The sequence below is a fragment of the Eublepharis macularius genome, chromosome 15 (assembly GCF_028583425.1).
Source record: "Eublepharis macularius isolate TG4126 chromosome 15, MPM_Emac_v1.0, whole genome shotgun sequence".
Lineage (NCBI taxonomy): Eukaryota > Metazoa > Chordata > Lepidosauria > Squamata > Eublepharidae > Eublepharis > Eublepharis macularius.
Genome location: NC_072804.1, coordinates 29,996,140 through 30,023,955, shown reverse-complemented (window position 1 = coordinate 30,023,955; position 27,816 = coordinate 29,996,140). Strand labels below are relative to the sequence as shown.

At 47.1% G+C, this 27,816-nt stretch overlaps 1 protein-coding gene across 1 annotated transcript in view; it reads left to right on the top strand.

The window, feature by feature from the left end:
• The window catches only part of MAN1C1 (mannosidase alpha class 1C member 1), a 166,172-nt gene that overhangs the window by 132,282 nt on the left and 6,074 nt on the right, over positions 1-27,816 (top strand). Inside the window, exons 5-10 of the mRNA XM_054999000.1 lie at positions 4,147-4,241; positions 10,880-11,003; positions 15,825-15,918; positions 22,264-22,379; positions 23,375-23,594; positions 27,162-27,334. Of these exons, the coding sequence (XP_054854975.1) occupies positions 4,147-4,241; positions 10,880-11,003; positions 15,825-15,918; positions 22,264-22,379; positions 23,375-23,594; positions 27,162-27,334 (822 nt within the window). The remainder of the gene's footprint in view (positions 1-4,146; positions 4,242-10,879; positions 11,004-15,824; positions 15,919-22,263; positions 22,380-23,374; positions 23,595-27,161; positions 27,335-27,816) is intronic.

Below are 27,816 nucleotides of genomic sequence, written 5' to 3'. Positions count from 1 at the left end.
GGCAACTGAGCTGGTTGATCAATCACCTTTCCTCTTTCTGTAGCAAACCTTTTCTAGCTAGGGTTGCCCATGCCAACCTCCAGGTGGGGCCTGGAGTTCTCCCTGAATTACAACTGATCTCCAGACTATAGAGATCAGCTCCCTTGGAGGAAGTGGCAGCTTCGGAGGGTGGGCTCTGTGGTATCGCCGAGTTCCCTTCCCTCCTCAAACTCCACCTTCCCAGTCACTGACCCCAAATCTTCAGAAATTTCCAGACATGTATTTGGCAGTCCTATTTCTAAACCAATGAAAGCCGGTGAACATGTGGGGAGTCTTGGGGTCTCTGTCTCCTGGCAGTCTTAGGGCCAAACTAAATGCTGACGTGGAAGATCCATGACTGGCTCTCTCCTTGGGTTTTCTGGACAGGGGATAAGCATGGGGAGGAAGGGGGAGTATGGATCAGGACGACAGCATCAAAGCAGGGAGAGCTCACTCTTTCCCCTGTGCCTCTCTCTCTCTCTCTCACACACACACACACACAAGCACTCATGCCCTGCCCCAGAACTGACATTTGCCTTTTGGGAGAAACATGCAGGTACCTGTTTCAGAATCCTGGATGACGCTGTGGGCCAAAATAGAGGGGCTGGAAGTAAAAGGCTTGTGCTCAGTATCCTAAATAATTTTACTAGACTTCTTTAATCATGAGCAATCCCATGACCACAGATGACTGATGCTAGGAATTTGTCTTCAAAAGAATCGGAAGCGGTTTTCCTCTATTCTTCCGTCCCCAAATGTAGGAAAATGTGTGTGATGGTGTTGGGGATAATTTACAGGGTTTTTTTTAAACCCTTAGATTTGGAGATTAACCAATACAATAAATAGTTAAATGGGGAGAAGAGAGAATTCTCAGTCCTGGTCCTGTTGCCTGTTAAGTAGGAATTTCACCCAAAGGCAATGAGCTGCAGACGGATTTTCAGCTGATCCCGGGAACTGTTTGGAATGCACTTATAGCATCAAATCCCACCCAGCTTCTATTTTCTCAAGTGCACAAGCACAAACGCCTCATCCTGCAGTCACCACTTGCCTCTTCCCAGCCAAAAAGATGAACTTTGCCCTCCCAGCACACTTCTCTAAGCAGAGTAAGGCAAGTTGCCAAGGCATTCTCCTCAGAATACGTGGAGAAAAACTGTGAGCTGGTTGCTGCCTGTTGGCCACAGAGCAGGCAGCGGGATTTGAAGCTGAAACCTTTGACTTTAGCCGCTGGTCTTCATTGCAATGGGAGCAGCTCCAGTGGCTGGGAGACGGACAAGCTGTGCCGCACAAGGAGACGCCACATTTTCCATGCCAGATGCAGAGAAACGTTTTGTGTAATCCTCTTCATTTTCTGTTTTCCCAGATAACACCAGGCTTGGTTGTAAAAAGAAATTACGTTGCAGGAAGGTGGAGGGGGGAGAGAAAGATGTGGGCCATCAGTGGATAGGTAACTTATTACAAATTGGACTACTTGCTCTAAGCCATAAGTCTTTGCAGAGTTCAGCTGTCAAGGCAACATGTATACATCCTACAGATGGGGGTCCTTTCTTTACTCACTTGTTACGCTAAAGGGGGAGGGGTGTCTCCTTGTGAGCTGGGGGAATTGGCAATCAGCGAGAGGGGGGTAACTGCAGGATCTCCACCAACATATACCAGAATAATTTCCTTAGAGAACTCTCAAGCAAACAGACAAGTGTTCAACAGGAAAGGTTTCTTTATGAACAAAGCAAAAAGAGCAAACACACAGAGAACACACACAGCATATATACAGAGCTAACTGGAAAACAGAAAGGAAATTGGAAAGTGGTTTTGGGGAGGGCTATAGTTACCAGTTTTGAAGAAGATGATGAAGAAGAGGACTGTGGAGGAGCAGCTTAATGACCAGCGCTTCACAGAAGGGAAGGGAAGGCTCAGACATCATCTGAGGGCACATGGGTGGGTCCAGAACACACATACAGAGCACACGGCTGGGCAGCCCAATTATAGAGCAAAAGGTATCTTGGGTCAAAGCTGACGTCCCGCCCAAAAGAACAGTAACTTAATGACTGTCCCTGGAGGTGGACAATAAATTGGGAGAGGCTTGATTGAGCATATCCAGGAGGAACTATAGGTGAGAAAAGGGCTATCTCACAATGGCCAGGTAGGAGGGGCCCTGAATAGCCCAAATTAGGAAGGCGGGGTGAGGAAGGTATGGAAAGGCATTGATGAGATAAGCAGGAACTCCTGGAAGATCTCTTTTGTTTTACTTAAGTGCTTCTTCAGGGTGTGGAGGGGCAGCTACTCAGCCTGACACACCTTCTGCTAATTTTCCAACTCCAGCCGGGGTTGGCATCATGTTCTGCCTAACCAAGTCAGTGCCATGTGCTTATGGCACATGAGGAAGGGGCTTCTGATATTTCATATTCACAAGCTGCCCTGGCAATAGGGAGAAAGAATAGGGCTGCTAACACACTCTCCCATTAATCTTTGCCCCCCACCCTCGACCTGTGCAGCCACAATCTGAATCACAGCCTTCCTTGTAAGAATCAACTTGACCAACATTCCATTTAGCAAAGCATCCCGTTTTCCACAGGGCCCAACCAGATGTTCCTTGCAAATGCTCCATCAAGGCTTGCAGGCATTAGCCCTCTGCGGCTGTTGCTCCCTAGCTACCAGCACTGATTGACATATACTGCCTCTGAACCTGGAGGTTCTGTTTAGCAAAAAGTCATTGCTGGACCTGTCCTCCTTTATGCACTTTGTCTAATCTAGTTTTACCACTAACATTAAGACATCTGAGATCATTCTCAAGGCTGCTGACTTAGTTTTTTTAGAGGTGGTAACCCTCGACTTTCTGGGCTGGAGAAAAATAATGACTTTTAAGGGAGTGGCAGGTGATAGGCTAGGAGAATTGCTTCCCATGGTATTTATACTCATTTCTTTGATCCAGCTGTCATCACTTGTAATGGGTCTTGCAAGTTTACCATAGCGGGATAACAGAGCACACCAAAAACGATACCTCCGCCAAGCTACCTTTGACGCAGTCCCTGGTCATAAAATTCCAAGCTTGTGCTTTTTGTCTTGAGAAACTGTACCCTTTATTTCTTTCTGAATTAGTTGTTGATTTAGATCTCTGGTTTTGTACCAAAGCTAAGGGCAACAACGCACAAATCATACCCATTCCCTGTTCTGAGTATGGAATGAGAAAATCTCCATGTACCACATTGTGGCCATGTTGGAAAGTTGTATTTTTTTATTTTCTAAACAATCAAGGGGATACAGAAAAGAAAAATAAGGAAAAACAGGAGTACACAATACACTAAGGGAAGAATGAGATACCCATTACATAGATTATTTAGAGCTGTATTTATGACCAGTTCATTCATTTGTCAGGGCTGCTGGCCTCACATGGCGCTCCTACTAAGGAGACAGGTTTGAAGGGGGGATCCCCGTTCAGGAAATGTAGAGCCCACCATTGTGGGTGCCAACAACAAGGACATACTGTGCCACTAAGCGAGCAGCTACTCGATGGGAAGTTGGCTTCTGTTGCCAGGGCAACTGCCTTGGAAGCCTGGAATTGCCAAGGCAATGGAGGGTGGCCCCTGGGAAGCCATTTAGAAGGGAGGGGGTGGGAAAGAGAGGCCTATCCAGAGTTATCTAAGTCCAAACCAAGCTGGGCCAAGGAGGATTCCCCTGGTGCCTCCCCAGACAGCCCCAGAGAGAGATTAAAGCCTTTTTGTTCCATTTCTGCCGTGTTCAAAGTGGCTTGGTGGTATTACCAAAATATACAAAAATCCACACCATGGGATGGGTCCCATAGATCTGTTCCACTAGAAGAGGCCCTTTTCTCTATCACAGGAAGCCTTCCTTGATGCAGGACGCTCTTCAGAGCATCTCACTTCAGGGAAGTCTCCTTCTGCCCAGGAAGGCATCTGTGCCTGTGGAGCATGTCTGCAGGATTCAGCCCACTGGGGCTCAGTCCAGGCACAGACAAAATAAAGTATACATGAACTGAAAACCAGTTCACTGTAAAGTACCTCTTAGGGGCTGTACATCTGGAGATTTATATTTAGAAATCCACCGCAGTTTACATTTCCAAACAGCTCTTTTGTTAATAGCTTTCTGACTCTGTGCTTCCTCTCTTTCTCCCAACAGGTCTTCAAGAGTAAAGCTCTAGAACTGGGAGAGAAGCTTTTGCCAGCTTTTAACACACCGACCGGTATCCCACGGGGAGTCATAAACCTGGGCAGGCAAGGCACATATCGTTACTCCGTTCTCTTTAACAAACGCAGCACTAAAAGCGAAAGGATACCCTTACCAGATCAGATCTACGGTCCATGTAGTCCAGTGTCCTGTTTCCCATCAGGTGCCTCTGGGAAACTCGTGAGCAAGACTGGAAGGCCTTCAGCCTTATCCCCAGTGTCTTGCTGTCTGTTTGTAGGGGGGGAGGCAATCCCCACTGGAGAGAACAAGGAAGTAAAAAAAAAAAAGAATCTCAGCCTTTTCCTGGTTTTTGTTGATGTGCTGCGTTAAGACTAATTTTGTGATGGCGGGTCTTTTCTCATCGAGAACATGGAGCAAGGCAAGGGCTGAATGTGAATTCTCCAGATACAGCAGTCACTAGTGGCTGTTAGAACTAGAGGCTGCTACGGGTCCAAAGAGGCTTCAGTACACACAATCCTTCATTAAGGGAATAGTATCTGAACTGGCCCTCTGTCCACCAAAAAGGGGACTATTTAAATGCTCCTGCAGCTTTTATTGAAATAGTCCCTATTTCTACCTTCAGTCTTGTTGAAAAGCAGGGGCAACACGTTCCATTCACTCCTCCAGCCTGCTTGCTCTCCCCTGAATTGCAGGAAAGGGCTTCCTTGTTCCCTCCTGCCTACACTAAATAGCTGATGGTGCTTCATCCGGAAATAATGGGGGAAGCTACAAATTCTCCCGAGTTTGTATCTTCTAGAGGAGGAGGAGCTACAGCTGCTCCTTCCTTCCAGGTGTCTTTTTGTGATCTGTGGGCTCTTGTAAGAGTTCATCCTGAACTCTGTTAGCACAGAAAGTACAGCTTGAGCTCAGGCTCTGCCCAGAAGGCAGACAGCTGCTATGGAGCTTCTGCCTCCTCCCTCCCCACAAGAACAATAGTAGCCAGTGGGTCTGTGAGCAGTTGCCAAAGGTTACTGTCTATTTTGGGTCAGTGGATGGAGCAGTTCAAGGAAAGCTCTGTTTCTTTGTTCTCTTTCACTTCTCTCTTTAAAAATGCAACCTTTTAAGGTATCTAGAGGGATATATAAATCCTCTAAGGCTGGGAATTTCAACTTTTCCCCCTTCTTTTTTAAAAGTAAGTTTCTAGCCCTCATGGTTGGAGGACTAAGTTTGGAAATTAAAGGCTCCAAAAAAAGGGGAGGGGTGCACGATTCTAGCCACACAGCTCCTGTGTGAATTTTTCTTTGACCAGTTCTGGAGAGCCCGTAGTTCAGTGGCAAAGCCACCTGCCGTTCTTGTGAAAGATCCTCGATTCAAGTCCAAGCGTCTCCCAGTTAAAGAATCAGGTGTGCTGTGAAAGATCTTCCTCTGCGCGAGACCTTTCTCTGCTCGAGAGCTGTTGCCAATCAGAGAACAAAAAGGTGGGCTAGGGAGACTGGTAGTCTGACCCATTAGAGGAAATTTCATGCATTTTGTGTGTTTGTCCCTGTTGGTTATGTCCCACTGAAACCAATGCATTTTCTCTGCACTAAGTAGTGAAGCTTATTACAGCGGTACCCTTAATGATAAAGGAACTACCCGACAGGGTGATCTGGCTGCAGTTGATCACCAGGGTTGATTCGGCTGTTCTGGCTGGCTAGGCAGGTGTCCCCTTCCTCCCTCACTGCTCCATGTGCGTCCTTCCTGAAGCTGCTCGCTTGGTGGGAAAGGATGACCATCCCAGACAGAAGAAGTGTTCCATTCTTTGGTCAAGGGTAACTTGTGCTTCTTAACATCAAGCTGAATCCTCCTATCTTTCTGCCTTTTTTTAATTCCATCCTTCCTCCAAGGCGCTAAAGGCAGTGTACCTAGGTTCCCTATTTATTCCACACAACAACCTTGAGAGGTTGGTTAGGCTGAGAGAGCATTTGGGCCCCAAAGTCACCCAGTGACCATTTGCACCTGCATCTCCCAGATCTTAATCCACCCCCTGACTACTACAACCCACCATCTTTCATCCCATTGCTACTTTTCACAACCCTTTGCCAAGGCAGACGATGAGCTCCGAAATCCTTCAGAATCTCACTGGCAATCTTGGCTAACGTCTAACAAACAGAAATATTTGGAGAGTTCTTGAGACTTTGGCAGCCTCCGAAGCACAATAGGCCCTGATTAGAAGGTACGGAGATTCTGCGAGAGTTAAATGAGTATAAATGGGAACGTCATCCCAAGGGGTTGAAAGAAATCAGTTGGCAGCCATCAAAGCAGTGATTGGGGAGGGAGATGGAAGAGAGAGGAAATCAGTTACTGCCAACCCAGAAGAGGCAAAAAAAAAAAAACCCACCTCATCTCAATCTTTTAATTTCCTTTTCAGTTTTCTGGAACTTTAATACCTGTAAATAGTGCCTGTTTTTTGAGGCAAACCAAGCCAGGATTTATGACCGAATACATTTCTTATAGCTTGACCCTATTAATCTTCCTTTAGCTGCAGTGATGCAGAGAGGGGATTGCTAAGCAACTGCCATCCTAAATACTAAAAAAAATAAAATAAATCCAAAATGCTGAGCCTCCAAGCTGTGGTTTATGTATGTATTCATTTGTTTGCTTTATTCCTGGTGTGCCTAACTATGTCCTTTGCACAACACAGGCCAGAGACACGCTGTACAAGCCTAAGAATGCTTTCCTATGAATAAGCCCTGTTGAGTAGGATTCTGAGTAGACCGGCTTAGGATTGCTCTCACAGGCATACTATCTTAAGTATGAGACAGAACATGCAAGGAAAGAGGGAGCGAAGGGGAAAAGGTAGAAGAGGCAAATCAGTTTGGGGTGCCAGAACAAAGAAGTATGCATTTTTTAATTTAGAATTTACCTGATTGACTTTATTTTATAATACGCATCCAGCCTCCATCCCTTTTTGGTGGTATTAGTCTATTATTGGTGGTATTAGCCCCGTGGCGCAGAGTGGTAAGCTGCAGTACTGCAGCCCAAGCTCTGCTCACGACCTGAGTTCGATCCTGGCGGAAGCCGGGTTCAGGTAGCCGGCTCAAGGTTGACTCAGCCTTCCATCCTTCCAAGGTGGGTAAAATGAGTACCCAGTTTCCTGGGGGTAAAGTATAGACGACTGGGGAAGGCAATGGCAAACCACCCCGTAAAAAAAAAAGTCTGCCAAGAAAATGTCGTGATGCGATATCCCCCCATGGGTCAGTAATGATTCGGTGCTTGCACAGGGGACTACCTTTACCTTTTTAGTCTATAACATCTAAGATGACCAAGACTCTACCAGCCAGACAAGCCGCCTGCATTGCCTCCCAGGGTGGCAGTAGCAGTGAAGCACCCTGACAGTGAAGGGCACCTCTCTTGTGATGTGTGGTGCACAGCGCAATCCTAAACAGAGTTACACTCTTCTAAGCCCACTGAAGTCAGTAGAATTACAAGGGCGTATCTCTGCCTAAGACAATACTCAAACATCACAAACCAGCTCTGCGATGATTAGGTTAAGACCAGGGGGGGAAGTGAAGGCATTGATTCTGTTTTCATGGCAGGGAGAATTTAAGGCCTTGTTTTAAGCATAAGAGTATAAAAACTGCCTTGCCATCTATAGCAGACCTAACAGCAGAATCCTGTGCATGTTTCATCTAATGTACTTTCTATAGTTTTCTGCAGGGTTTACTCTCCAGAAAGTGTGCCTAGAATTGTACTGACAGTTGCTGGGGCCAGCTCAGCTAAACAAGCCACCCTCATTGCTGCCTAAGAGGCCACTGTTTTAAAGGCCAAAGTGAAGCATCATGGATGACAAAGTCCACGAAAATAGCCCAGTGCTCACAGTAGGCAGGTGGATACCTCTGGGAAACCCAGAAGCTGGCCCCAGAAGCGCAGATAGCCTTCTCCACCAGCAACTGATATTCCAAGGCAAACTCTGGAGCCCAGAAATTCCATTCGGCTATCAAAGCTAATAGCTATTGATAGACCTATCTGCCATGAATTTGTCTAACCTCATGATCCCCTTTGAAAGTAGATTGGTTCTGCTGGCAGTATAACACTGCTGCTGAAAATGTCATCTTTATTTTTTTTCCCCTTTCCGCGTTTCTCTGAAAAGAGTTGACACTTCTTCAGCAAAAGGGCATTAGTGTTCCTCCCCCCCCCCTTTAAACCATTTACCAGCAATCTTCCATTTACAATACGGTGTGCGGGCATTTTAGCGCCATCTACTGTCTCTCCCCCCCCCCCCAGCTGGAGCAACTCCTCTTTCCTATTTCTCCCCCCTCCCCTCCCCTCCAGAACAACATTTAACAGCAATCTGCCACCCGCAATCATGCTAATCAAGAGATCTCAAAATCAGGCCCACCTCTCCCCTGAAATGAAAACCACTGAGCTTCTCCCAAGCTGGCAGCTGCGGAGGCTATTTTCAGATTGAGCCCTGAAGATATAGGTCGCTGCACAGAAGCTGGAGAGGCTGAGATGGTTTTAAAAGGCTGTAATCAAGAATGTTGTGTTGGGAGACGGAAGCAGACAAGTCAGAAAGCAAAGCCAGAGAAAGTTTTTTGCCTCGGGTGGGCCAAGTCTTAACGCTGCAGTGGCACCCTGCAAGGTTCCTTGCGCTTCCTGCGAGGCAGTGAGGGCCGTTCCAGTGAAGAAGAGGAGAAGCTTTAACTTGCTTCAGACATAGACCTGAAAGTCTGCTGTCAACAGCAGCCCGTACATAGGCTTTCTCGGTGATGGCCCCTACCCTGTGGAACGACCTGCCTGAGGAGGTCAGGAGAGCCCCCACTCTCCTGGCTTTCCGCAAACGGAGCAAAACCGAATGATTCAAAAAGGCTTTTTACTCAGATAAGAGGGCTGTATTGTAGGGAGAGGGTCTCAGATGCTCCGCTAATGAATTAGGAACCATAGACCTCACCACTTTGTTGTGTTGGATTCCTGTTAATGCTGTGTCTTGGTGAACTTGTATCTCTTTACCCTATGGCATTGTTTATGGAAATGTTTTTGATATTGACTGTACTAATCTCACACAATGTAATCCACCTTGAGTCTCAGTGAGAAAGGCGGAGTATGAATGAATGAATGAATGAATGAATGAATGAATGAATGAATGAATGAATGAATGAATGAATGAATGAAATCTTGGGACACACCTTGCTGCTCAATATTGGCCATCAGCGTTTGTGTCCTAGGTGAAGGTATAGACTTGTCCATAAAAAGCTATGCTTGTGCTCCAGGTCTGCAGAACTTGAGAGAGAACCCAGCAAGTAAAATACACCCATAGAGCCTTGATAAACTTCCTACTTGAGGGAGGGGCGTAATTGTTTTTTTTCTATCCCACCTTTCTCACCAATGGGGACCCAAAGTAGCTTACATTGTTCTCCCCCCCACACCTCTATTTTATGCTCACAACAACCCTGTGAGGTAGGTTAGGCTGAGTGTGACTGGCCCAAGGTCATCCAACAAGCTTCTGGGGCAGATTGGGGATTCGAAGCTGGATCTTCCACTACACCCTGCTGGCTCTCTGCAGGGGCTGGGAGGTCTCAGTATATGGGCGTTGGACTTGATGGTGTGTAAGTTGCTGCTTCCGCAAGTGCATGTTCACATAGAAAGTTTGCATGACAACAGCATTAATTATGATGTGCACAGAGCTAGGAGGAGCTTCTGTGATTGAGCTGTACTAGGCTGCATTATGCAAAGCTCTATTTTCTCAGGTCCCATCCCAGTGACACCTTCAAGAGTGCAGAAGGGTTATCAGGTAGCAAGTGCCCATTTTTCCTTGGCCCTCATATGTTCACTGGATAAAGGCAGGTGTGTGGACGTCTCAACACACCCAACCTGTTTTGGTCCTTGTCAATAGTCTGGTCTGGCAGAGACCATCTCCAGTTATAAGTATCCTGTCCGTTCGTAATATGCGTGGACTGAATGCCCTAGAACTGCATCCCCAGTTGAGCAAGTTAGAACGGACTAAACACAACATAGGACTGCTGGCACAGATTTACCTTTTTGACTGTGGCTGCATTTCTTAATGTTGACTTCCACACGGCAACAGTTCTGTGTATTTAGCACTGAACTGTTTGTGTTGCAGAGGGGTCCTGAGGGCAACACAAACAGTTAGGGTGGCCAGAGTTCAAGGAAGACACTGGCCAGTTCATGCAGGGCAACGGGGCATTGCAAGGGACAAAGGACAGTTGTGAGTCGGCTGTTTCACAAAGAAGCTTGCTTGTTGTGGCCAGTCTCCCGGCCTGTTTGCAAAGAACCTCGTGGCCCCCCAAACACAATTTGAATACCACCCATTTACAGGAGAAGCCTATTAGGAGGAGGCAGGTGCCAAGGTGGAAGAGTGGACCATACTACTTCATTCTGCCAGTGAGGGATTACATTTTCCCCCAAAGAAGTCCACTTACACTCCTTACTCTGTTAAGTAGAAAACTAACAGTATGTGGAGAGGCAGGCTAAAACCTTTTCCCCTGACTGCTGATTTTCCACATGCAGGGAGTTTTGTTATGAGTTGTTTTGCGGGGGGGGGGGGGGAATAAGCATTAGACATGCAGTCTCCCCCTCCACACACACACACACACGGCCATATTGTACAGCCCTCTTCTACCACTGCCTCATTTTGTTGCAGCTGTAAACTAGAACAGACGCACTCCAAGCCTGCCTCAGGAACAACCGAGTAAAGCTGTTTTGTGCCCTTCAAAACCGAACACTTTCTTTTCTGCCCTTGCAGCGGCATGAGCTGGAGCTGGGGATGGGCGTCCGCAGGCAGCAGCATTTTGGCAGAATTCGGCAGCCTGCACCTAGAATTCCTGCACCTCTCAGAGCTATCTGGGAATGCAGTCTATGCTGAAAAGGCAAGTATTGTCCTGCTTCTTATATGTCCTTCCCCGCCCCCGCCCCCGCCAAGAGGCACACTGTCCAGACATTTTGTGAAGCCACTGGGGGGTGGGGGAGCTGGACCTTTTCTCCCTCAGCACATTTGGGCTAAAAGTCCATATTTACTTGGTTTATTTGGTGTGTTTATATGCCAGCCCTTTCCCAAAGAACTCAAAGCTATGGACGAGGCTCCCCCTTCATCTTATTCTCAACAACCCTCTGAGGTCGTTTAGGCTGAGAGGGAAAGACTGGCCTGAGGCCATTCAACGCATTCAGGTCACAACCGACTTACGGTGACCCCAGCAAGGGCCTTTCAAGGCAAGCGAGAAGCAGGCGTGGTTCGCCATTGCTTTCCTCTGCAGCGTCTTCCCTGGAGGTTCCCCGTCCAGGGACTGACTCTGCTTAGGCTCTGAGATCTGACAAGATCGGACTATACCATTCTGCCTTCCCTCCCACACTCTCGTAACAGAGTGGTACTTTGAAATTGGGTCTCCTAATCAGGGGTGGATTGGCCAATACGTCCACTGATCCCCGCCCCCCCCACCCGAGGCTAGGCCGGTCTAGTGGCGAAAAGGCCCACCCAGGGGAGGCAGCACCCAGCCAGCGGGGTGAGCAGGCTGCCTCTGCCCCCCTCCTTCTGGGGGTGGGACCCTGCAGGGTGAGTCAGAAGGCCGGGTCCTTATGCAGGGCCATTTCCCCCTCCCAGTCCGCCTCTACTCCTTGTCCAACGCTTTAACCATTATACCACACCTATCAAACCTAAACTTACCTGACCGTTTTAAGACCATTAAATGCGTCATTTATAATTTAGTTGGCGTATAGAATGGCACTGTTTGGCATGTTTATGAAATTTAAAGCTATAAATGCCGTTGTTTTGTCCCAGCAAAAGGACAAATATAACCAATATTAAGAGAGATGCAAACCCTTGCCCCCTCTGTTTCCTAAGCACATGCATCTCAGTTGTTGTCCTGTGGGGCTTTGCAGCCCACCACACTGTATTCAGATTTATGCTTGTTTTCAAGTAGTCCTGATCCTATTGTATTGTTCATTAAATATCCTGGGTGTTGATCATATTGACTAGCACTGTGTAATCCTCCATGGGTCTCAGTGAGAAAAGCAGAGTATAAATAACATTAAACAATAAACACCTGCTGTTTCTACCCCCTCCGTGTCCTTCTGACACTTTCATCCTCCAGCATGGCAGTGCAGTAGGGTTCTTATTTGCTTGGCACCAGATGTAAAATGGTTGGCCACAGGGGAGGGATCAAAAGGGCAGCAGATAGAAGGGACAGGCTTTTAGCGTCCCCAGAGGAAAGCAAGTGAAAGTCTACAAGATCCTGGCCGTCTCCACACGGCTTACCTTGTTCCGGAAAACAGCGAAATCTCGCACAAAATTGCATGAGAAGATGCGATAACAGCGTCTTCTCGCGAGATTTCGCTGTTTTCCCGAACAAGGTAAGCCATGTGGAGACGGCCCCTGTTTGTCTGTCTCCTGTAAAAGGCAGCACCCTCTAGGTTAAATATAGGAATGCCTTTTGGATTTGAGTGGCTGCAAGAAACACAGGAATTATCAATATGTATCCGGTACAAAAAATTTATAATATGCAGTTCTTAGAAACTGTATTGAGCAAGTAAAATCTTGTCTTAAAAAGACAATTTCACTCATTCCGAAAAAGAACAATTCAGGAAAAATGTATGTTAGGAAAAAATGGGGGGTAGAGGTAGCTTGGAGAAAAGGGTAAACCCGAGGTGAGGTTTCTCCCTACCGAAGCCTTCTCTGCCAGTCCTCTCCTCACTCTGTCTCAAGCTTCTGAGTTCATATGAATACATGCAGCTGCCTTCGAATGAGCCAGACCCCTGCTCTATCAAGGTCAGCCTTGTCTACTCTGACTGGCAGAGACTCTTTCAATTCACCCGCTATCTGATCCTTTTAACTATAGAGGCTGGGGAATTGAACCTGGGACCTTCTGCATGCTGAGCAGATGCTCAGTCACCAAGCCATAGCTCCTCCCCACAATTCAGGTCCCAATTCCAGCTCAGATGCATCAGCTCTGCCCTGAGAAAGAGGGCCGTGCTGTGCTGCACGAATCCACCCGTTGCCTCCTTGGTGGGGATTCAGTTCGGCCTCAAGGGACGGCGCTCTCCAGCCTCCCTCTCCAGGCTGCCAGCGCCGCTCTCTGACGTGCTGCCGTAGGGACCTGTCAGTGTTCTGCCTGCAACCCTGGAGCTAAGAAGTGAGTTGCAGATCAGTGCTAAGTGCCTCGACAAACCCTGCCAATTGCATGGAAGCATCTTTAGGGCTGACTGTCAGCCAAAGACTTTGCTCCTGTTTGTGCAGTGTCCTAATCAGGACGCCACGGAGGGTCTTGCTGTGAAGAAGAACCCGTTTCTTAAAAAGAGAGGACATCCCCCAGCCCCAAGCGTGATAATGGCTGGACTTTTTGTTTCTTCCTGCGAGCAGATTGCTTCCCGTGGGCCATTTTCACATGGAGAGGAAGCCAGAGCGTTGCCATCCTCTGACCTGCTGCAGAAAGAACTGTTAATAGCCTTGAGTGAGGGTCGTGAATAACCCCGGATGCTCATCCCATCTGAGGGCCTTGACTCTGCCTCCTTCCAAGGATTCCTGGCATTCCCTACGAATTGGTTTTTGCCAAGACTACATTTTAGTGTTCCTGTAACTGTTTGTGAGAGAAATGCCATGCACCACTGGATTGCATCATTGGCTCACATGCACACGCACGCACATGTCCCATTCTTCACAAAACCCACACTGAGCGGGACTAATTGCTCCAATTAGAATTGGAACCCACTCTCCTAGACTGAGGGGAGCGGATCCGTTCAGGGCACTGCTTGTGAGACAGAATACTCCGGTTGTGTGTCCTCCTTGGGCTTTCAGTGGAACAGCTTGAGAACAGTCTGTTCCCAGGAGATATCTGATGCTTGCAAAGCAACCATTTAGGGGAGGGAGGAGGTGCCTGGGAGGGGCTCCTGGCAGAGAGCGGGGGGGGGACGAGAAGCAGGGGGCTTGTGGGAGGGAATTTGGCTGGGGCGACAGAGGATCAAGAGAGAGAAACACAAAAGTAGCTGAAAATGAATGAAAAGTTGGAAACCAAGGAAACAGAATGGAGAAGATAAGGAATGAATGAGCAGAATAGTGTAAAAATGGTTACATAAGACTGATGAAGTACATGGAAGAATAAAATGAAAGCAGGCAGGGGGGCGGGCCTGAGCAAAAAGAAAGATGTGGAACGAAACTGCCTGGGTAGGAAATGCAAAACTAGAAATAAAGCCAGGCGGTGGTAGGAAGTGAAAGGTTTGATTCAAACAAGGGACCTTCTTTAAATCTCGACCAGCCCCCAAATACTTCTTCCTATGGTCTTGTGGGATGCATAGGGAAGGATCTGGGCGGAGGTGGCTGATGCTTAAGGCTTTTCAGAGAGGCAAATGAAATCCCTGTTCCTGTCACCAAGCCCAGGCAATCAATAAGAGTGAGAAGAACCTGCCCGTTAATGGATTCGCCCGCCCAGGATATGCAGTAGAGAGTATAGCTGAAGCCAGGAGAGAGAAGAGGTGATTGCAAAGGGCCATCTGGAGGGAAAGTAGCAGATCACCCCTTTAACTCACAGCCAAAGACTGATGGGTCTTTTAACATGTTCAAACATGTCAGTAACCTGCAATGGAAGGTTGTTCATGGGGAGAGGGTGATGAATGTGCGAAGCCAGTTTTTCAGCACATCCTGGTTCCAGCGCAGAAGAAATGCTAACCCTCTTTAGCACTACCTGTGGTTTGTTGTCTTAAAACCAGTTGGAGAGGCCTAGGTCCCAGAGGTAGCTAAAGATGTAAAAGAAAGACACAACAGTTAATATCTGGAATTTTAAAAAGAATATTGTAATGCCAAGGAGAGAAAAACTAGATGGCAGCTAATCTCTTAATAACCATATGGTAACATATTCTGAAAACTTGATTAAAATGCATTAGTGTTCTACATAGCTACTTTTGCCCTTTGACCCCAGTTTTTAGCTCTGTCCCTCAGGCTCTCTCCAGGTAACCTCCATTTCTGCTTCCCTTCTACATGAAGTCCTCAAATCCCTACTCTACAGTCTTTCTTATTCCCCCAGGTCACTCCTCTCAGTCCCAGTAAACTCGTCATTGTTTCTTTCCTCTGTCCTTCTCCCTTAATTCCTGGTCTACTGCCAAGTGACTTCTCCTCCACCTCTCTTGCAGATAATTTGATTAGGATCCTGCCCATCAGTTAATATCAGCATCACAGGCCCTTAACTGATTGAAACAAACATCAGCATGTAGGCAGGAGTTTTGCTTTTTTATGTATCATGTACCCACATAGTTAAGGGGGGGTGGCATCTAGAGACAGGGCCTTTTCTGTGGTGACACCTCAGTTGTGGATTATCTTCCCCATGACAGTTTGCCTAGTGCCTGACTTGCTAACTTCTGGACACCCGGAGAAGGTATCTTTTATTCACCCAAGCATTCTGTTGGGTGAATTTATTGAGTTGTGGAGGTTTTTAAAAAAATTTGCCCTCTACTTTTATCTTCTGGTTTTATCACTTATGTGGTTTTCCTGATGCTTTGTTCACCTCTTTTAACTGCTGCTTTTATGCTTTGTTTTAATTGCCCCAACAAATGCCCAGGGTATCTGTGGAACTGATAGACCCCAGCACAACCAGGCATCTTCTCCCCCTTAAATGTTTGGTGGGGTATTAATTTTTTTTAATTGCCTTTCTGAATGGAAAACTAGAATGGGGCTTATGCGTGCCCTCCCTTTCTCTCTGGCCCTGTAGGTGATGAACATCCGCAAAGTCCTGAACAGAATCGAGAAACCGCAGGGGCTCTATCCCAACTTCCTCAGCCCAGTAACTGGGAACTGGGTGCAGCGTGAGTATCGCCACCTCGGGGACTGCTGGTTGAAAGGCTGTATATAAATAAACCTAAATGAAACTATTAAATCCCTCAAGCCAAGCTGGAGAAACACTTACAGACTTCCTGCTGCTGCTCTCACGCATGCGAGAGCATCAAGCCCATCAAGCCCAGGAAAGCATTAACGGACAGATTAAAACCCTCAGAGATGCTGATCAGGGGAGCTCATTACACAGAAGTAATTCTGTCATGCAGACGGGAAAAGAGTCCTCTCCCACACCTAGAGTTCCATTCCCTGTCAACTGTCTCTTTAAAATCCTGGATATATAAAGAGGTTGCCTTAAGCCCCTGTATCCACAAATCATGCAACCATTTGTATCATCAGGGGACTGCTCGCTTTTTGTGTATGAAGTGATTGCCTGCCCCGGAGGTCAGCCAGAGAGTGAGAGCCAGGCATGTCATACTACCGATACTGTCATTACTCTAGTAAAGCTCCAGCCTGACCCTTAAGCATCTATAGACTTTCCAGCTGAAGGGAAGCCAATCAGCATCCTTGCTGAGTACACACATTCATTTATATTATCGATAAAGCTTTTACACAGATTTTTCTGCACCTTGGTGTCCAAAGGGAGGGACAGAGCATCAGCACATCACTCCAACTGTTCCTTTCCCTGACTCTTTCCCTGAACTCTTTCCCAAACCTGCTTTCCTGCAATCTCTTTGGGAAGATCGCAGTACGTGCGTGTGGCTGTACATCTGGGGCAGGGAGCCACGCATTTTCAAAGCTCCCACCTGCATTGACATAATTTTCCTTCCATCAGTCTCCCGCAGTTGCCCTTTTCCCTACACCACCACCAGAGAGAACTTTTTGTCTGCTTTTTCAAAAAGTTGGTAATTGCTATAACGCTATTGCAATTACCAATCACCCCCACTCCAGCAGAAACTCCCCCTGGTGGTGCAATGGGGAAAACGCGTGGAAAACGGCGGCTGAGGAAAGAAGATGGCACAGAAAACTCCCACGCGGATGCTCCGTTGCCAGTGTGAATGAATCTGCATTCACAGTGGCAAGGAATGCAGATCGAAGAATCCTTGTTATGGGAATGCAGCCTTAGGTAATCTTCTGGTGGCTCATCCCATGGGGAACTTTCCTGTTTTTAGCTCTGGAAGCTCCTGACCCAATTTTTTCCCCATGGCACTTCCAATTCCTGGATGAGGTTTTATCTAAATAGTTCCCAGGGACTCCTTTCTGTTCTCTCACTGGGGAGACCAGCGTGCCCCACATAAAGCTGGGCGTTCTGTCCATGAGCTCTCCCACTGTTTGAAGCTTCTTTTAGAAAGCATGTTGGTCTCAAATCTGGATCAGAACTGTGGCATTGGGGCGGGGGTGATGGTGGTGAAGCTTTCCTTCCTGCTCACCTGAAACCGCTCAATGCCCTCTTGGGGCATACGTGCTGGTTCTCATCAGGAGCTAGTTAGCTTTCTTGTACGATCAACAGAAAGACGGTGTGGTGTAGTGGTCAGAATGTCAGGCTAGGGTCTGGGAGACCCAGGTTCAAACCCCCACTATGCCATGGAATCTTGCTGGATGACCCTGGGCCAGTCACATGTGGTGGTAGAGAGCGCCCTCAAGTCATAGCTGACTTGTGGTGACCCCAGGTGGGGTTTTCATAGCAAGAAACAAACAGAGGTGGTTTGCCATTGCCTGCCTCTGCAGTCTTGGTCTTCGTTGGAGGTCTCCAATCCAATTACTAACCAAGGCCGACCCTGCTTAGCTTCTGAGATCTGACGAGATCTGGCTCACCTGGGCTACCCATGTCAGGGTGGGCCAGTCACATAATCTCCGCCTAACCTACTTCACAGGATTGTTGTGAGGGTCAAACGGAAGAGGGGAGAACATTGGGTCACTACTGGGGAGAAAGGCAGGTATAAATGGAATAAAATAAACACACCTACAAATAAAATAAACACACCTACAAATACTGTAACACAGGTTAAAGTATTTGTACACATTTTGTTAATGGAATTCTTTCACCATCCAGGATCTCGTCTCATTGACTACGTTTAAGGGAGGGATGCCACTCTTTGACTAGTATGTACTGAAACATATTTCCCCAACAGTATGTACAGTTTCCCCAACAAGAATAACAACGGCCTGGTGCCTTAGCCAAAAGTGGAGTGATTATTTCATCTGTCTCTCATCAGGTGCTGGATGTTTATGCAGACAGGGCCAAAAGAAGTTCCATGGGGCTGCATCAGATCAGGAAAATGGTTACATAACATGGTCCCAGTCCAAGTTGGGATCCCACATGCTTGCTTTTCGGATGGAAAGAGAACTTACTCATATAACTTCTAGCTTTGCATTTGGTTGGGCCTAAGAATTTTGGTAGGAAGTTTAGCAAGTGCCTTAGGAACCTAACAAGCCAATGCGAGATAACCAGTAAGCTTTATATTATTCATTCAGGTGTTTATTATCATTGGTGTAAAAATGATAGAAAGAGTAAGGGGAAAGAGGAAATGATCAAGGTGGAAAGAAGGCCTGAGTGAAGAGAGAAGCGTTCAGTTTCAATGTAGGGATATGTAGTAATAAAACTTACTATGCAGAGACATTCCCTTCTGTTTTACAGTGTTAAGGAGCTGGCAATTTGTGGACTTGCCCCAAGAGCTTATGATCTTGGGATCCATGCAAACGATGCATGTGATGCAATCTGGATCTGGGATCCCCCAGGCCATTTCACAGTTGCACAGACTCTCTGGGATTTCCCTTTAAAAAGCACTTAGTTGCTCAGTGAGTCTCGGAGCACTGCAAGAGGAGAGAAGGGACTGGAGGGATTTCTGCTTTCCTCCCATTCCATTTCAACTTGCATCAAGTGTATCATTTTAATGCACCATTAGTTTGTTCTCGAGCAAGAACAAACTCTCCAGGGTCTCAGATAGAGAGTCTTCCACTTTACCTTGTTCCAGATCCTTTTAATAACAACAACAACATGTGATTTATATACCACCCTTCAGGATGACTTAACACCCACTCAGAGCGGTTTACAAAGTATGTCATTATTATCCTCACAACAAAACACCCTGTGAGGTGGGGGTGGGGCTGAGAGAGCTCTGAGAGAGCTGTGATTGACCCAAGGTCGCCCAGCTGGCTTCAAGTGGAGGAATGAAGAATCAAACCCAGTTCTCCAGATTAGATTCCTGCGCTCTTAACCACTACACCAAACTGGCTCTCAATGCCAAGAATTAAACCTGAGAACTTCTACAAAGAAAGCAGATGCTGTACCATTAACCCATTGCCCCTCCATCCCCCAAATGCTGCTTCCTGTAAATTATATGCAACTTGAAGTTTGTGTCCCGAGACAGAAGGGGTTAGCACCCCAGAGAGCACTAGTCAAAGTAGGTAGTTCTGTGCTAGATGAACCAGTGGCTTGATTGAATATATGCAGGGCAGTGAGCATCCTATGCAGTTTCATAAAAACCACAGAATTCAGCATCAGCTTTCATTTGGGGTTGGCGAGGGAGCAAGTAGCCAGCCATTACTTTATTGCTAAGTACAGGCATAATAAACAGCTAGCCATAAAACAAACCAGGCAAACATCCGCACAATACAATACACAAGAGAAGAATTGCCTTTATAAATGCAAAAACTGTCTGATGAAACTCAAAAGACGGAGGAGGGTGGAAGCAGATTTCTAGCAGCCAAGGAGGGTGGGGTTTTAGTACCTTGAGTAAATCCTTGCCCTTCACCACAACAACCAAAAGTGGAATAAGTTCTGCAAAGGAAGGAACTATGTGTAAAGTTGTTTATAATTCTTGCAGCTCTCAGAATTCTGCATTTTAAGGCACCGCATTTGGGCACCCCATTGCATAGAGTTCTGTTCATTTCAGCACAGAGAACTCCCCGGCAACATTTTGCCGTTCTTTTTAAAAAGTGCAAAAGCCGCCAAGTCAAAGCAGCCAGACTGTAATATGGAGAGAGTGCTGTTTCAGCAGGGAACAGAGGCCATCAAAATGTCCTGTTGGAACTGAAATATTTCTTGGCAGAGAAGGTTCAGGAAGCAGAGCTGGGAACTGTGTGAGTGCAGATGGAATCTAGTTCTGGTGCTCTTGCATAGCGGGTTCGTAGAGGAGCCCTGATTTAGAACCACACCAGCTCCTCTTTTTTAAATTCCACGTACAGCCTGTGCTTAAGAAATGCCCTCTTCCCCTCCAAACTGACTACGGAGTTGTTTGCTTCGCTGCAGGGCGGCTTGTTGTTAGGGTTGACTGCATTTTGAGGCCAGTGGAAATGCATTAGGGGGAGAAGGGGTGCTCTCAGGGCTGGATTTCAGTATTTTGGATAAACCTCATGCCATATAAGAAACAGAGAAGCCAGCAACTCCAAAAGCTTCACTGTACCCTACAGAGGCAACTTTACAATAACAAAAATTACTTTCAGAAGAGGGGAGGGAAGGCGAGGGTAGGCTGGTCATTTAATTTACAGGAAAATTTCCCGGTGGGCTGCTTCCCTAGAAGGGCCACCAGTGGCCAGGACTGAGCAGTGCCAAGCTGAGTCGCCTCTGCCAGTGTCACGAGGGCCATTTGGCTCAGATGATGGGCAACTGTAATTGGCATCCGCTCACGCTCACCAGTTGTCTCCTACTGGGGGGGGGGGGGGCTGATCAGCTTGGCTTGCTCCAAGGCCGTTTTCGCCCACGAATCCACTCCTGAACGAAGAGGTGGCAAAGAACCTTCTCTAGGGGACCAGGGACTTTATAAATAACAAGCTATAGCATTTGAATATACTGCAATTGAATGCTGGGAAAGCAGAGTGGGAATCAGGAAATATTTGGGGGGGGGCATCTTGCTGCCCCTTGGAGTCTTAATCTCTTAACCTCCTTTTCAAATGGAAGGCATGCTTAGGTGCTTGGTACTCACATCTAGGTCTAAATAAACTTGTTCTCCTTCTCTTAGAAAGATGATTTGCACATCCTTTGTTGCCCTGAAGAATCTGTGCTTAATTTAAAAAAAAAATCCCCAGTGCACTTTAAAGTTATAAATCTGTCCTACACTTTTTCAGGTAAATTCCCCCCAGGCAGAAATCTGCTGCTGTCAGGCATGTCTGTTTCCCGTAGTGCTTTGCGTAGCTGGTTGCAGAGCTGTCTAGTTTGAGCAGGTAGCCTTGGAAAGACTCTGCGGTTCGTGCAGTTTTCCAAGCACATTCCATACCAGGCATTGTGGCTCTTTTTGGCCCACCCCAACCATCTACTAAGTCTGTGTAAACCTCTGCAGGACTTGAGTGAATCACTCCCGGCAAGCAACATTTAGCTGGCCTCACCAGCTGCCAGGAGTTTTGAACTTGCAACCCCATCAAGTAGCCTGGTTTTTCTGCAATGACACTTTACATCCAGGGCTACTTCCTCCATTATCTACGTACCGTTTTTCTACTGGAAGGAAAAGGGAATGGCTGATACAGAAATATAGTAATAGGGCTATTGCTGTGCTTCTATTTGGGTGAAGCACAGAAAAACTACAGAATGTGGTAATGGAGTGTATGTGGTTGTTTTTTTAAAAAAATCAAGTTTCTAACCCTCAAAGTTGTGATGGTGATTAAAAGTGTATAGGTCATGCCCAGTGAAGTTTCAAAAGCCAGAGGAGTTGCAGGCTAAAATTTTCAGTAGTGCTTCAGGCCATACCCATAACTAGCAGATGAAAAGTTAATTTTATGCAAATTTTGCATACTTAATTTATACTATGTCAAAGAATCCAGCTTTTGTTGTTGCAGAATTTAGGTTACCTTAAAGCAGAATTCTGATTATTTTTGTAAGCATTCTACTTAATTTCTACCCCTTCCTTCATCACAGAAGGACTGTGAAAGGGCTTTGATATAAATTAGCAAAAAACAATGGAACTTAAATGTGCAGTTAAGACTATGAATCAACCACAAAGCATGTAGATATTCGTTATTTATTCATTTAAATGAGTCTGTGTTTCCTTTCAGTCCCTTTGAGCACTCAAGGGGGCTCATGGTAAAAACAAAATTACTGACAGTAAATTATTCACTATAATTAAATCATAACTGTTTAAATTGTAGCAGCGGCATTTTAAAAATTATTCAAATGGCAGTGCAGTTTGCATAAACTTAGGAAACTGCACAGTATACCTGGTAGCACATCTGACCATCCCCTGTAGAAGCTTTGCACAACACAAACAATTCTCTCAGCTTCCTGAAGGCTGGAGGAAAGGTAACTTGACAAGGAATTCAGCAGAGAGGGGGTAACCACTACCTTGCATGTTCTAAGCTTTAGTAACTTGAAAGGACCCCTGGCTTAATCCTCTCTTCAGCCGCAAAAGTCACAAAGCTATGCTTTATTCTTCCTCCCACTGCAGACCACGTTTCCATTGGTGGCCTTGGTGACAGTTTTTATGAATACCTGATCAAATCATGGCTGATGTCAGACAAGAAGGATACTGAAGCAAAAAACATGTACGATCATGCACTAGAGGTAAGAAAGGGCATCTTTCTTTGTAGCTTTTTCTGCTGTTTTTCTGAACGAGAAGCTACAAGCAATGGTATTGCATGACACTTTGACCACTCCTAGGCTTGGCTTCAACCTCTTACCTTAGCCGGGATGTCCCTGGGCAGCCTCAGGGTAGTCACTTATCTTTCAGCCTTAATATGAAATCAGTGGTGATTTTTTTTTTACTCTAGTGAGAGGCCAGTTTGCTGGGGCCCTTTATTTATTTATTTAAAGCATTTGTTAGCTGCCTTTCTATCATGCAGGAACTCAAGGCGGCTTACAATATAAATAAAAACAGTCATAGATCACAGTGGGGGCCCTTGTTGCCAAGCAACATCCCTTTTCTTCTGTTCCAGGGTGACCTCTGGAAAAACAAACCCGGTTCTGAAAATTTTCACCGTGGTTGAGTTTGAACTGGAGGAAAAGCCTGCTGTGGAAGGAATCTATTGGCTAGCGCTTGTGCCATCACGCGCAGAAAATCTAAGGCTGTCCATACGCATGCACTTTGACAAATAAGAATAAAGTCATGCGGCCTACCTGATGCTTGGTGGGGGAAGGGAAGGGAAGGCTGCCAGCTGATCCAGCATTCAGTTTGGTGGCCGTATGCCTGTCACGCACAGTTGCTCAGCAAAGAACCCGCCTGCTGCGTCTGCATTTAAACCTGAGGGTTTGCCTTTGTTCACACTTCCTATCCTCTGTGTCAAATGGGATTATAATGATTTGCCTCTTGAGGCAACTAATGATAATGAGGGTTAAATGGACTGGAAAAGTCTTAACGTGCTATAAACATCAAAAGTGTGGGTTTTGTTTTTGTTCTTTGCTTTTTATTTTATGTTGCCAGTTGTCCAGAATAAGTTTGCAGAAAGCTGACCAGTATGTGTGTACCTGCATGAAACGGAATATTGCTGCCGAGGCAGGAGTCTGTGTTTCAGCACCTGTTTCCTTTGAAAAATCCGGCATGTTTTTCTTCTTCCTTATAGGCCATAGAAAAACACCTGGTAAAGAAGTCTGCCGGTGGACTGACCTATATTGCCGAGTGGCGAGGTGGTATCTTGGACCACAAGATGGGCCATTTGGCTTGCTTCTCCGGGGGCATGATAGCCCTCGGAGGGCAACATGCGGCAGAAGAGCAGAAGCAGCACTACATGGATCTGGCTGCAGAAATAACACACACCTGTCATGAGTCTTACGCGCGTTCAGGTAAATGCGGAATCCATTCTCAAACAAGGATCTGTGCAAATCTGCCTTACCCAGATGAATTTGTGTGACACCGTCTATCTGCTACATAGAATAAATAAGTAAGAAAGGGGGTTTCCTGCCCCAAGGAACTTCTGTTCCTCTTATTATTTTATAGGCATTTTTGAACAACAACAATAATAATAATAACATTCGATTTATATACCACCCTTCAGGACAACTTAACACCCACTCAGAGCAGTTTACAAAGTATGTTATTATTACCCCCACAACAACAATCACCCTGTGAGGTAAGTGGGGCTGAGAGAGCTCCAGAGAGCTGTGACTGACCCAAGGCCACCCAGCTGGCTTCAAGTGGAGGAGTGGGGAATCAAATCCGGCTCTCTAGATTAGAGTCCCATTCAGCCCTGGCGCCAAGGTTTCTAGCGCTGGAGGTGAGCCTCGCGGCCCCAGACTGCGTGATGACATCATCTCGTGATGATGTCATCATGCAGTTCCGCCAGCAGGTGGCTGGGGCGGAGCGAGGAGGCCGCCCACGCGCTGCGTGCTGCCCCGGCCACCTGTTGTTCTGCTGTGTGTCTGCTGCGCCTGCCTGGGGGCAGGCGGCGGCTGCGGTGGCGGTACGGGGCTGGCCGGCAGCGGCACGAAACGCGCACCTCCGCCCCCGGGGCTCCCTCCAGCACCCCCTCTGGCTCCGCAGCCCCCGCCTCACGGCCTCAACAGTGGCGCCGGCCCTGATCCCATTGCTCCTAACCACTATACCAAACCAAATTTATTTGGCCACTCAGTTTTGCTTATGTCTGCCAGGGAAGACACGGAAATTGTAGAGATGCTCAAGCTGTGATGAAACTTGTTGCTTTCTCCATTTATTCCTGGAGCCAAATCTTTCCAAACTGGCAAATCTAAAGAAGGATATTGCCAGAACAGCAGCAGGCTTTGCTTTATAGGTTTCCCTGGATGGCATCAGGATTGTTTTGGGCAGTTGTGCTGTGGACTATAGACTGGATGTGAGTGGTGGTCAACAGTTTTTCTATCGGCGCTTTATTAAAAGTTACAGTTGAGCTTTCTTTCCGTTTTGCATGGCTGCCATTTTTATGTATAATGCAAATCCTTTATAGGGTTCTGTTTGTTAAGGCCTTTGGGCAATTGAAAATAGAGTGTTTATTTCTAGCATAGAGCAAAGAAGATAAAAAGAAAAGGAGAGCAGGGTGGGAAACTATCCTGGAAGAGAAGGGTAGGACAGTTATGCAGAATCGTATGGGAACTTAACCATCACGTACTTGTAAAGGCAGTGATTTTGAGCTGTGTGGTTTCATAGAAATCAAATTGGAAAAGACTTGTGTTGTAAAGGAAAATTACTCTAACATAAATCATAGAAGGATACTGTTTTGCCTAGAAGGCGTTGGGTTTAAGAAGGCCTCTGGCCAATTTCAGTTGAGAATTCAGCTTTCCCATTTTGTTTACTTCATTCATACCCCTCCTTTCTGTTCCTCTTATTATTTTAGAGGCATTTTTGAACAACAACAACAACAACATTCGATTTATATCCACCCTTCAGGGGCGAGTGCAAGCAAATTACATAATTCTCCTCTCCTTGATTTTATCCTCACAGTAACCCTGTGAGACAGGTCTGGCTGAGAATGTGTGACTGGCCCAACGTGACACAGTCCGCTTCCATGGCAGTGTGGGGATCTGAACCCAGGTCTCCCAGATCCGAGGCTGGCACTGTAACCACTACTCCACCCTGAGCCCAGATCACAGAAACTTTACACTCCCAACTTCCAGTGATGATAGAGGTGGGGCAGAGTGGCCGTTTAACATTCTGGGGAAATTCCTGGTGGTTGGCTTCCTGCCAGGAACGAGCAGAGCCCAGCCCCAGCAGACCCACCAGTGCCAAAGGCCCCTCGGCAAGCTACTGTACCCAGTGCTACTTCACCAGTTGCCTTCTCCTGGCCTGGCAACCAGAAGGGAATGGGTGATCCGATGCCTGTTGGTGGTGGTTCTGCAGACTGGGTCTGAGCTAAGTGGCCCCTGCTATTTACATCTCACCTTTCCATGACCAGATTCACAAGGCGTACCAACGTTGTTCCTGGCTTCTTAAAACCACTGGTAGAGCTGCCCATTTTTCTTAATATACATACATAAAAGAAGCAATCAGGGCAAGGACCGGGCTCCCATTTCTGTGTGTTTTGCCAGGGAAACTCTATTTAAAGGCATGTGGTCCTTTTTGCAACTGGTGCATGGGACCGGCTTTTTAGCTATAGGAGCAGACTGCATGCTCAGGACCCCCTACAATAGAGAGCAGTTTGTAGATGGAGCTACCCATGAAAACAGCAGTATTGAGAACTTGGACCTGGAGGTGATGTCGTGGCAGGTACCCCCTGAATTGCTGCCGCAGGTAGCTGCCTGTTTTTTCTGTATAGTCAAACCAGCTTTGCATGGATTTAGCATCTGTTTTCACAAATTCGGTTTGAAGAGGAATCCAGTTTTTCTTGGGACAAATTTGGGACTGCCCTGGATTGTGTGTGCATGTGTGCGCACGTGTGCATTAGAACCAAAGAACAGCCCTAGGCAGCAAGACCCACCCCAGTGGCAAATATAGATGCCTTGTATATGTTGGTTTTACACCAGTATTTCCTACAACCGGCATGTAACATGTGAAAGGACAGAGGTGTGATGTTAAACCTGCATGTACACAAATGTGGGGATCCTGGTTGGACCAGGGTTCTCAGAAGCTCGGACATCAGTGTATAAAGGAGGTACCTGTCATTCACGCTTGCTGCAAGGAGACATGGGCATAATTCCAGAGTGCACGCAGCAGTCACAATCTCCATGGCAAAAGCAGAGCTGCCTCAGTTAACATCCCTGTCATTGATTGCCTGCTGCTGTCCCCAACTCCCACTGTGCCAGGTAGAGAAGGCGATGCGCTGGCTGGCTTGACTGGTCCTGGCGGGATGTTTCCCAGGCCTCCTCTCTCTGAAGTTAACTGCTTTGGAGGTAATGAAATATTCAGCAGTTCCCTGAGCACTTAACCCTCCGGGTCTTTTCCTGTGGGATAAGACGGAAGCAGCTAAGCAGATGGAAGGCAGGCTCTCGGAACACGTGTGCAAAGAAAACTGACAGGCACCGGAGAGGTTCGGGTTGTCCTTTTTCCAACACTGAAGGTCGAAAGTCGCTCTAGGCTGTTGCCACTCCCGAGGGCTGTTGGATCAAGGTGGCTCCTTCTCATTCTGCGCTGGCTGAAGGAACGTTCTGCCCTGATGCTTTTGGCTCGAGCTTGACACCAATCTCATATGCCTCGGGGCAGACCTGAAACGATACAGGCTGCTAATAGGTGCGGTGGAAGTAAGAAACTGTTCCTGGAGAAGCCCGCGTGAAAATATGAATGCCAGAAAAACTGCCTGTTCTCCTCATTTGACTGGGGCTGAGGATCAGCCCCAACTTTGCTGCTAGGTTTAGGGTTTTACAGTTACAGCTGTGCTTAGATTCGTCAGGTGGGGGGAAATGTCTAATTCTCAGTTTCCCGCATATATATCACTCTTCTGAATGCCTTTTGTCTTTTTTTGTTAGATTCCAAGCTGGGCCCAGAAGCATTTCGCTTTGATTCTGGTACCGAAGCCGTGGCCACCCGGCTCAGCGATCGCTATTACATTCTGCGCCCTGAAGTTGTCGAAAGTTACCTGTACATGTGGAGATTGACGCACGATCCCAAGTACAGGCAGTGGGGATGGGAAGTTGTCCAGGTACAATCGCCATTAGCCTCCCCCTCCCCTTGTGTGAGGAATGGGATGAGTGTTTGCTGTTGCAACCTTGCAGGGGGCCCGGTGCCTGCCAAAAGGATTGGGGGGGGCAGGGTGCCACGACTGGCAGCATTGCCAGAGTGGATCCTCCCAAAGGAGAGGGGCAAACGAAGGCCTCCGTGATTCAGAATATGGAAGGGGAAAGGAGTGAGTAAGAGAGACCCAGCAAGGCCAGAAAGCAAGGCAAGAGGGCCAGATCTGCTGATCAGAAACGTCTTGTGTACTAGCAGGTGGAACTTCCATCCTGCAAGCACCAAGGCATGTCCCCGGCCGCTAAGGGGAGGTCCCCGTCCTCCAAAGGGCCTGCAGGAGCAACAACTGGCTCTCTGCCCCTGGCCACGAGTCCAAGGCCTCCCCTCTCCCCCCCCCAGGAAGAATGCAGCCTATCTATGTGGCACTCGTTCCGTAATTATCAGGCTGACTCC